This window comes from Trachemys scripta, chromosome 5, assembly GCF_013100865.1.
Source record: "Trachemys scripta elegans isolate TJP31775 chromosome 5, CAS_Tse_1.0, whole genome shotgun sequence".
Taxonomy (NCBI): domain Eukaryota; kingdom Metazoa; phylum Chordata; order Testudines; family Emydidae; genus Trachemys; species Trachemys scripta.
In genome coordinates this window covers 92,063,366-92,075,175 of record NC_048302.1, presented here as the reverse complement: position 1 = coordinate 92,075,175, position 11,810 = coordinate 92,063,366, and the positions used below count along the sequence as shown (strand labels likewise).

Here is an 11,810-nt window from a genome sequence, read left to right as displayed (position 1 = left end):
CTATTTGCTTCCCATCACTGTTCCTCCCCTTCCCTGCCCCCCCCCCCCCCCCCCACGGCAAGTTCTGCGTCAGGGCCGGCTCCAGGGTTTTGGCCATCCCAAGCAGCCAAAAAAAAAAAAAAAAGTCGCGATTTGCAGCGACAATTAAGGCGGGAGGTCCTTTGCTCCGAGCGGGAGTGAGGGACCATCTGCCGAATTGCCGCCAAATAGCTGGACCTGCTGCCCTTCTCCGGAGTGGCTGCCCCAAGCACCTGCTTGCCAAGCTGGTGCCTGGAGCCGGCCCTGTTCTGTGTACCTATTTGGGAGAGAGAAGCCAATTTCTTACCCTTTATTCAGCGATGAGTTAGTTAATTGTCCCAATAAACTTGTTCTTTGCAGTGGGAACCTAGCACAGAGCCTAGTAACGTAAGAATTAATGGTCTCCTTTTAAAAAAAAAAAAAAAAGTTTTAAAAGAAGGAACCCTGCAACAAATGTGTTATAATAATTAAGGAAACTACTACATAGCAGCAAAACTACATTAGACTTTCTGATTTTTCCATGGTATCCTTGGATAGATACACTACCCAGTAGACCATGTTAAATGCTCCAAATGTGACAGGAAATAGAATGCGTGCATATTTGTCTATCTTACTAGTGCCAGAGCTGGAAGCAGGGGGAGCAGGAGACGGAGAGATAGCAGACGGCTTTACAGATGCTCCCATCGTATTAGCTGTGGTCTGAATCTGCTCCAGTCTAGATCCAAGTAAATGATGAATGGATGGGGATCCAGCTGTGGCATGCTGTGTTATGCATCCAGTTAAAATTGGGGTGGAGGGAGGAGCTGGAGGAGTAGCTCTTGCAGAAGACAATGTTTCTGATACATTCAGGCGACTGAACGGGTTTGGACTTGATGCTGAAAGAGACTGGGGTGTAATGTCAGAAGACCCCTGAGTTACCACAGAAGGTTGGATGGAACTGTTTGCTGTGTCAGTTCGGTTCCCACCATCGGCCTCTGACTGTGCCATGGCGTTTGTTCTTTTCCTCACATTTGAATTGGCATCTGTAGCCTGCAAAGTTACAAGAAATAATATTAGTTATTTTTAAAATAGACACAAATAGAAGTGATGGGAACTTTTTAAACAAGCCCTATTATGATAATACTCATTCGCATCAAAGTTATCTTTGAACTTCAGGATCAAGCTACCATCTGCTCATGAATTTAACTGCGCAAAAAAAAAAACAAAAAAACCTGAACAAGAAATCTCCTAATGGCTATAATATTGACATGGCCAAATCCGAAACTATCAGCATCAAGTGACATCAATTTAAACTTGATACCATTAATCTAAGGATCCTTGGCTTGTTTTTTTCTCTTTTGGGGCTGTGATTGGGAATAAAAAGCCCATACTGAGCCTCAAGGAGTTAAAGGATAATACTTGGCCCAGGTAGCTCCACCCCTCTGGCCTTGCTGAGCATGTGCAAACTGGAGGAGCAGGTTAAATGGGAGCTCAGAAGCGCAGACGAACGGTGGTGGACAGACTGCAGGAGAGAGGAATGCTTCTCCAGGAAGCTAGACAGAAGGTGAGTCTGAGAGTGGACCACAGAGCAGGTAAGCCCCCCAGACAGTGCCTTCTCCATCCACCATCCCCAGGGCCCTGTCCTTTGGACTTTTTTTTTTTTTTTGGTTGAGAGACTGACTGTTTGGCCTATAGGGGCCATGCCCCAAATGGAAGAGCCCAGGGAAGTGAACCTGGACTTACTACAGGGAGGATCCTGCTGCTGTTGCTGCCTTGTGCTGGGACCTGGTGGAGAGAGAGGGCTCAGGTCCCACTACCACACCCCGTAAGGGCCAAGGCCCAGATGTAGGAGGAAAGCTGAAGATTCCTGGCTTAAGGTCAGGAACAGATATTGCTACCACCCTGACAGGGAGGCCTGGGGCAGAAGTCTGGTGTTCTAACCACTAGGTCACCCCAGCCTCTGATCCCACATCACATATGGAAGAGAATGTGGGGCGCACAGTGTCCCAGATCTGAAAGTTGGCCAGAAAAGAAGGGGAGATGGAAGGCACAAATAAATTTTGAGAAGTTGCTGAAATGGGCCCTGGAAAACCATTAACAGGTAGCCCAGCAGCAGCAGAGCTAATGGCTCCAGCACTCTCCACCCAGCAGCAGTAGCAACAGCAGCTGATTAAAGAAATGGGGACACAGCAGCAGCTCATCAAACAGATGATTATGCTCATACAGCCACTGGGGGCAGTAGCAAGTCTCACCAGGGAAGGGGGAGGTACCACCCTAATGCCATCCATCCTGGTGAAACTGACAAAGATGGGGCACACAGATGGCCCAGAAGCATTCCTCGTCACATTCAAGAGAGTCGCTGCCATGACTACGTGGCCAGTGGAAAGCTGGTCCAACCTACTGACCCTCCACTTGTCAGGCCTGGTCCAGGCTGCATACTGGATCTTCAATGTGGTGGCCACCCAGGATAACACCCAACTCAAGGCAGTAATTCTGGGTGCCTGAACATCTCTCCCAAAACCTACCGCCAGTGGTTCCTGCCAGGAGGAATTCTTGCTTGGGGCTCAGCCCTGGGCCATTGCCCAGAGTCTGAGAGAACATTGCTGGTGCTGCCAGACGGTTGCACAGGGGTTTAGGTGGCATAGAAGCTAGGCATGGAACAGTACACACAGATCCTCTCTACAGGGGTGTGTGCATGGATTATAAGGCAACATCCTGAAATTCTCAGAGGTCATTGCCCTGGCGGAGAACTATCTCAAATCCCTCGGGTCCAAAGCAAAAATGCCCAAAATCAGCCCATCATGAACCCAGGGCATACATATTACTGACCTCCGAATCCAGCCAAAGGTTCCCTGGGAACTGGGATGCCCAACCACAGGGGGTAAGGATACAAAGGTCTCAAAAGAGCCCAGAAGTCCAACCTCAGTCTGTTAGGAGGGATTTGGACCCAATGGCCCGCAGAGGCCATTTCCACCGGGAGAAGCAGTGATGGGATTGCCTTCAACCGCAGGGTTTTGCTTTGCCTGTAGGCAACAAAGCAATTTTTGGCAAGACCACCTATTCATGGATTGTAATTATGAGCAGGCCTGGACCTCGGACAGCCAGGCTCAGAAAAGGGGCCCAAGGAAAATGTTAGTCCAAATGGACAGAGTGACCATTCAAGGACTGATCAGGGTTTGGCTACAGCCAAACCCTGATCAGGGAATGGTTGGTGGGGCCAGGAGGGAAGCACGGAGGTATGATCTACCTCCAGTTCATCCACAGAAATATACAGCCCTACACAATGAGAGAGATGAAATTGACTGTGCAAAACCGCACCAAGATGGTACAAAGACCTGGCCTATCTGGTCATTCTGGCCAAAGACCTGGCCTATTTGGTCATCCTGGGGTGTGACTGGTGGTTTTTGGAAGAAGTTGTCCAAAGGGTGTCACATCCCTAATGGAGGCAGAAAATCTCCAAAAAACCTCAGAAAACAGGAGATGGCCACGGTGGTCGAGGAAGGGTGCCATAAGAGGAGTGCCTAGAAGATGTCGAGGACCCAGAGGAAGGACTGTCCTTGATAAATGACCATGCACTGGGGCCACACTGGAGCAGTAAGGGGCCACACTGGAGCAGTAAGGGTCCACCCACTACCCCTCAATGTGGGCTTGTTGTCTGTCAAGATGGACTTTGTAGCCTGGAAGCAGCAGAGTATATAATCCACTCTTGACCTAATGAAAGAGTATTGTCAGATACCCTTGATGCCCGAGTCTAAAGAGACAACTGCCTTCTCCATCCAATTTGGTGGTATTAATTTAAGACCATGCCCTTTGGGATCCCTGGGGCCACTGCCACCTTTCAAGTGCTGCAGCCACATGGGGCATAAACAGCCACCTACATTAACACTATTTTCATATATAGTGAAGAGTGGGCTGACCATATAAGGCACATTATTGCAAGCTACAAGCTCTTATGGAGGCAATGTTTATGGCCAACCCAATCAAGTGCCACCTGGCTGCCACCAAAGAAGTCACTTACCTGGGGTATATAATGAGAGGGGGAAAATTACGATCTCTGGTGGACAAAGTCCAAGCCTTAGCAGATTGCTCCATCCCCTCCACCAAGAAGCAAGTTCGCTGTTTATTGGGACTGTCGGGGATGAATCTCTGACAGTACCCCCACCTTTGCTACCACTACTGACCCTTTGATGGACCTGATAAAGGATTCAGTACCCCAATAAATCTGTTGGATGAAAAACTGATGAGGCATTCAAAGCATTAAAAGACCAGTTGATCCTGGAACCAGTGCTATTCCACCCAAAGTTCACAAAACCATTTATTGTGCAAATGCTCAGGGCACTGCTGTCTCAAGAATTCAGTGTAGAAGAGCATCCCATCCTCTTTCTCTGTAGAAAGATGTTCCCCTGAGAGGTGGCATGCTCAGTCACTGAGAAAGAGGCCCTGGCTCAGTCACTGAGAAAATCAGCTGTTGCTGTCCTGTGATATTACTTATGGAAGCAGCCCTTCTGTCTAGTAGCAGACCATGCATCTCTCCTGAACTCCATGAAAGACCACAATCCATGCATCGTACCGTGGTATCTCTCGCTGCAGCCATACAGCTGCTACATGTCCCACCGCACAGGCAGGAAAAACAAAAATGGCAATTTCTTCTATGAGCCAGAGGAGACATGGATCAGCCCTGTGACATCACAACTTGGTGGCTGAGTGGGAGGGTGTGTGATGGGGTATCCAAAGGACCCGAAGGTGTTAAAAAGACAATACTGGGACCAAGTAGCCCTGCCCCTATAGGCCTGCTGAGCATGCTCCATCTGGAAGAGCCGGTTAAATGGGAGCTCAGAAGCCCAGGCAAAGGGTGATGGACAGGCTGCAGGAGAGAGGAATGCTTCTCCAGGAAGCTAGACAGAAAGTTGAACCTGAGAGGGGACCACCCAGCAGGCCCCCCCAGACAGTGCCTTCTCCTACCACCACCCCTTCTGAGAACCTGTAGGGCCCTTGGACTTGTTGTTGTTGAGAGACGGACTGCACTATAGGGGCCAAGCCCCAAACTGAAGGGTCTCCTGGTAGGAAGTAGCCCAGGGAAGTGAACTTGGACTTACTGCAGGGAGAACCTCGCCAGAGTTACTTTCCACAGGGCCCTGGATTGGCCCAGGTCCCCATATCACATCCCTTTAAGGGCTGAAACCCAGATGCTGGTAGAAAGCTGAAGATTACTGACTAAGGTCAGCAACAGATATCACTACCGCCCTGACAGAAGGGCAAGGGACCAGAAGTCTGGTGCACTAACCACTAGGCCCCCTTGCCCTCCAAGCCCCCTATGACAGCGACATTCATATTTTTAACTCTGGGCTCAGATTCACTGGTATGTTCTTACAGCTTTGGTGATGTAAAACAGCTTTAAATCCAGCTTTTGGTAAACTTGGTTTACTTGCTTTGTATCACTGGTACAACTCAAAGCAGCTGGAGTTCACCAGGGAATCTGGCCCCTATTTTCCAAGTTGACACATTGTGGCCCAAAGATACTGACATACTGTACTCTCCTAGATGCCACTGTGTGGTAATTGCTGGCAAACGCTGACTTTTCAAAGGCAATGACTGCACTCCACATGCAATATTTGCAAGCTCAAATTGTGTTATGAAGCAAAAAACTGTGCAGATTTAGAATAACTGCTATTAAAAGGCCAAGTGGGTGGAAACTTCTCTTTATGTATTCCATATACCCTTTCACAGCATGCATTTCATCTTGGCAGCAGAAAGTTATTCACTACTTTATACTCAATTAGACATTTTTATTTTGTTGAAAACAGAAAAATAAATATTCACTCCAGTTTTTTGTTTTAATCGATATACATATTGAAATACTGAAAAGAGCTAATATTGAAATATTGCACCAAGTGAAACACAAGTACATATGCCTCTACCAAATGATTACATGTCATTTCATCTCTGTACTGTGATTAAAAAAAAATCACCAAAGCCCGCTATAGATAATACACTAACATTCCTTTCCTTCAACTAATATCCAACTAACATAAAAGATAAGACATTAAAATGTGACTTAGAAGTGGAAATAAATAGGTCTAAGAGCAAACAGGCTAGAATTCCAAAGTCATGTGGCTATTTATCATCACCACTAATGGACAGGCTGCAGCAGACCTCACCAACAATGGCAGCACTCTTGATAACTCCTATCCATCTGACTAAACACACACACACGTATCTCTCTTTCCAAAACAAACAAGTATATCAGGAATTCAGGAGAGTTATATTTGGTAAAGTGATCACAGTACCTTGAAAACAGACTGCCATTTCAATGTTCCATCCTCAAGGCACAAGGCAATCTTAGCTATTTAATACGTTTAAATAGCAATCACATAAAAACTGAGCTGTTGCAAATGTCACATCAGCAACTTTACTGTGGTGTTCTGCAGGATAATTCCATTCTTAGGTGCCTCTCTCTCCCCATTCATTCTAGAAGGAGCCCAGATGCCTACCACAGCCTTTGTGAATCCCATGCTTTCCTGGATGCCTAAAAGTCTAAGTCCCTTTGTGAATCTATCCCTTGGTCAACAGATTACCTACCGTAGCAAACCTGCTTTATGTGGCTTGGAGGAATTAATGATACACAGCCCAATGATGTTCCTGAAATGAGGGAAACAATTTTGCATGTTTGCCAGCAATAACTGATTCTCCAGACCCACACTGTCGTTGAACTGATGAATAAACTAGTCTTATTTGTATGAAAAGTGCTGACCCAACAAATTCTTCCAAAATGTGGGAAAGGACAATAAAGAAGAACTTAAAAGATTTCATAATATAACCCATAATCATTAATGAAAGAAAAACATAATGTGCTGAAAAGATCTGCCATCACTGCTGGATAAGTTTGAACATTTAGGGGTGGCTCTAAATAGAACAGCAAGTTCAGAGCAATCTAAGTTAGGGGAGATATTGTTCCATCTAAAATTGAATCTACACTTCTAGCTCTGACAAATACATACAACCCCTAAAAAGGCATTGCTATTTCTAGATGCTAGGGACTTTCTGAATGAAAAGGAAAATTTTCAAATCTAGAAAAGAAATCTTGAAATAAAAAATAAATACAATGGAGTACAGTTCCTATTAGAAGTCAGAGGTTACCATGTAGAAGAACCATCACAGATAGAAAATACCAGATATTAAGGACTGTTTATTCTAGCAGAGAAAGACATAACAAGAGTCAATGGCTGGAAGTTAAAAGCTAGACAAATTCAAATTAGAAATCAGGCACAATTTATTTTTTTAAACAGAGAAGGTGATTAACCACTTGAACAAATTAGCTAAGAAAGAGGTGGATTCTCCATCTTTGAATGTCTTCATATCAAGACTGGTGGCCTTCGTGGAACATATGCTTTAGCCAAACACAAGTTAATGGGCTCTGTACAGGGGTAACAGGGAAATTCTATGATCTGTGTTATTCAGGAAGTCAGACTAGATGATCCCAATGTTCCTTCCAGCCTTACAAATCTATGTAACAATCAGGGGGGAAATATCCACTAATATTAATTAATTCTTTTTAAAAAGTCTCCTTATTCCTTTTGTGTCTGATGATTGCTAACACATGAGCACTCGAGCTTTACTGGCAAACATGTATGCAGAAAGTGAATTTCAAAGATTGCATGTGCAAGTTTTCTCAGAAAGTGAATTTTTAACTTCAAACATGCAAGTTCTGGCACCAGAAGTGCTTATGTACACAGGGAACACAGTGCCATGTGACTGATCTGACCAATCACACAAACAATACGGCTCAAACTAGTAGTATCAGTGATCAGTTTATAGGGTAAAGTTTTTAAAACGATATTCCTCAAATAAACTCCAATAAGGAATACATTTGAAGAAACTGTGTTCTGCCTGAAGATCTTCCATGAACAGAAAAAAACCTAAATCCATTGAATATATATGTTTCAAATTATGCACTCTGCTTTAGTCCTGACAACAAAAGCTCAACAGTAACCTTCAAAACATCAACAAAAGAAAAGGCTAAATCGCAGGGTCATAAAAATATAACTCTCCCTTTAGCACCAAGACCATGAGCTGATATATTGTAGAATTGTATTTTTCATAATGCAAATAATGTAACCAAAAAAGCAAACAGATGGAAATATTTTTAGCACATGACTTAGTGGTTCCTTAGTACAGCACTTTGACAAAATGTCAGATATACAGTTGTGATGCTTTTATTTACCTATCAATGTTGCAACCATGACATTTTCTGGTTGCAAAATGTTCTAGTTTTAGAGTATATTTCATGCACACACTGTACCTGCTATCCTCAAAAGTTTATATTTACGTTTTTATCTAAAAGGTAAAACACAGTCCCTGCAATTTCATGTATATCCTCAAGAAACGGACGTCAAAGTAACTGACCACTGACAGCATATGCCAGTTCAGTTGCAATAATTTATTTCAGAATCTCTCTTAGGTTTTAAATATCTCCCTTTTCCATTGCCGGCTGCTAATTGCCGTGTTTGTTTATTTATTTATGGTGCTGCAGCTTGAATAAGTGAAGGGCTGAATTACTCTGTAAAAAGAAGGAGAAATGATACTTCCTGAAAGAAACACTAATGATTCCATTTGAAATAGAAAGGCTACGTCACTATTCAAACTGTATTGCCGCATGCACGGATGTGCAGTTTGCATACCTCTGCAACAGGGTTGCTTATAACCCCAAACAGATTTTAAGATATCTAACTAAAAACTAAAATAAAACTATACATTCAGTACGAGTTGGAATGTGCATTTGCTGTGACGTCGCTGTAAGCTGACTGTATACCAGACTGTGAGAATCACACATCAGCTGAAGGCTTGCAACGCTTAAACAGATGTGATTCACTAACGAGCACTGTCCAAACCAACAGTGCTGTTTTGCAGAAAAGATAGCACTGGAGTTCTTAAAATAGGTGTATTAATCTCTTATGTACAGAGCTATTAGTACATACGTTTTGGCTCTACTTGGGTGACATGCACCTGCAGTGCAGAGGGCCAGCCCAAAGCTCTTTTTACTATGTAATTTCTGTATGGAGAGAGAACTGGGGTGAAGCAGCTGTATAAGGGTGACTGCATTCTCCTCCATGTGACACAGATAGTGTCTCCATGGCAGCCCTGCACAGATCAGCATGGAAGGCAATGATGTGGGTGGGTTTGATCAGCATTTATATGAATCCATTAATCCCACATATTGTGCACACAGAGGGGTGCAGCCAATATTCCAGCTGATAGGTTGGGATAGGAGTTATGGAGTGGGGACAAGAGAAACAGTTACACACTGGTCCCAGGTTGGGAGTTTTGGATTTAACCCCCTCCCATCCCCTTCTGCACTTTACCTGCAGAGAATCCAGGTACTTGAGTTTTATGTGGATGGAGAGAATTTTGCCCTATGAATAGCAAGTCTCCAATCAATATGGGCTAGATTGTAAAATAGCTGCATAGCCCCAAGAACAAAGAATGAATTATGATTCAGAGTCACAATTCATCCTCTGGCCCCCACTTGCCTTATTTGTTTTCATGGACCAGCTTAATTTTGTCCCACCCCCCACCCCACCTTAGTGCCCCATCAGCTGCTGCTTGTGAATAAGAGGAGGTGCATCCAGGGTTCCTCCCACTTTCTACTCCTATCCATTCCCTCCCCTTCCAGTTGATCCTGGCAGGGAGTAGTCCCAGTTTTCCCCATTGCACCTGGAATTGCAATATGAGCAGGAGGAGTGTTGGGGCGGAGTGGGTCAGGGGAGGAAGGGGTGGCTACTTCCCTAAACAGGCAAATAAGGGCAGGAGCAATCTAATCCTTGAATCACCATGAAGCCCTGTTTTGAAATTGTCTTAGCCAGTGAAAATGGGCTAACCATGTATTTAGACTGTATTAAACTTTTTTCTTAATATTGCAGGGGGGGAAAGGTACACACACACACACACACACACACACACACACACACACACACACACAGACACTCTGTTGTTCACACTAAAATTTACATTTCTGAAGACACCATACAGATTACACTTCATTTTATATTGTCACTATATAATATTGTACAATAAACCAGAATAGCCTGTGGGATTCTGGTGAATTTTGGACATCACTTGCTGGCACCATAAAATGCCCAATACATGGAAATTAGAAAGCATATTTGGAGATTTGGGGCCAAATTCTGTTCTCAGTTACACTAGTGTAAATCCGTTATCAATAAAGGGGACTGCACTGGATTTTCCACCAGTGAAATTGAGTTTAGATTCTGGCCTTTGAACTATAATATAAGCAAAGACGAGTCATATTACATTGCATCCAGAAAGGCACTGATTTCAGCCAACCCCCTCTCAGTTTGATATCCTTTCAAGAGCCTTCTAACAGCACCAAGAAAAGCAACAATGGAACTGTTTAAAGGCCCAGTCCAATTCCACTGAGGTGAATGGGAGTTAGATCAGGCACTACAATGCCAACCACAATATAGACTTAATATAGCATTCCACTTCTACATTAAATGTTTCCCAAAACTGTGCAGGTCTAGGAGGCGTGGTGTATGCACTTGGTGAAAGAGAGGGGACAATATCATAATGACAATACTAACAGCACAAGGAAACATTTTTATTCATTTTTGTTTTGAGCACCTATTGCCACAGCAGCAAAGTATTTGAATACCCAAATTACACAAACCTACTGGCAATGGGTAACATTTAAAGTCTTGGATTTTGGAGGCATAAGAACTAGTGGGGGAAAAGCAAAAATTAAATGGCTTTGAGGCAACCTAGAAGGTACAGTGATTATCCAATTAAGTATTCATCCCAGCGTAAAAGCAGGGAGTGGTACAGCCAACCTCCACCACAGAAGGGCAGCTTTAAGCTCCCACTGAGGCGCCGTACAGAGATCTCCAGCAAAGTCTACCCAGGAGATTCTCTGAATGATTACCAGGTATCACGATTATGATTGGGACATTGATGGTCGTGCCTAATCATCAGAGCCATGGAGGTGGCCAGGCCTGGAGAGCAGAGCAGAGCAGAGCTAAGCCAAGCTGGAGTCAAGAATCAGGACCATGGGACATCCGGGGACTTGGTCAAGAGCAGAATCAACGTTGGGAACCAGGGATCAGAAGCTGAAAATCAAAAAATGAGTGAGTGGGAGACAGGTCAGGAAGCAGAGCTGGAAGTCAGGGCCAGGGACCAAGCCAGAGCCAATACGTGAGCTGGAGCTGTCAGAAAGCAGCACCAGAACTCAGAGCCTGGGGTGTCGAGGATGGAGAAGGGCAGGAACTGAAGTAGGCACAAGAGCCGTCTGGGCAGGAGCAGGCACAGGAAGCAAGACCAAGTGCAGCTGCAGGCATGGAACACCTGGAGCAGACAGCAGCTCTAGCTGCTCCTGGGTTAAGTAGTAGCTTAGCTCTGCCCCTCCACCAATCAATCACACAGCCCCTTCCAGGATCAGCTGTGCCCACTGTGTTACTAGGAGACTGACACTGCAGCAGCTGGCTCCCTGATCGTACCTCCTCCTCCACCCTGAGGGTACCTTTTAGGGGCTTAGGCCTTAGTTTTCCTGGGTTTTTCTGGTGAAAAGTGGGTACAAGGTCTGGAGCATGAATATTCCCATCTGGTTCCCAAAACCTTTCTTCCAGTCCACCAAGTGGTAACGTCAACCTTGGATTCTCTTAGAATCCAGGATTTCTCTGATTTCACATTCTTCTGGACTCTGAACCTCCACAGGAGGGAGCTGGTGGAACAGAGTGGCCTGGGAAGGGATGTTCTGTGTAGGGCTTCAGGAGGAACAACTGAAAAAAACAGGTGGACTTTCA

General features: G+C 44.8%; 1 protein-coding gene across 3 annotated transcripts in view; it reads right to left on the bottom strand.

Annotated features, from left to right (window-relative positions):
- Positions 1-233: 233 nt before the first annotated feature.
- GABRA4 (gamma-aminobutyric acid type A receptor subunit alpha4) overlaps positions 234-11,810 on the bottom strand; it is a 60,143-nt gene continuing 48,566 nt past the window's right edge. For all 3 annotated transcript variants that reach the window (XM_034772724.1, XM_034772722.1, XM_034772723.1), the window contains exon 9: positions 234-1,047. In XM_034772724.1, the coding sequence (XP_034628615.1) occupies positions 514-1,047 (534 nt within the window). In that variant the 3' untranslated portion in view covers positions 234-513. The remainder of the gene's footprint in view (positions 1,048-11,810) is intronic.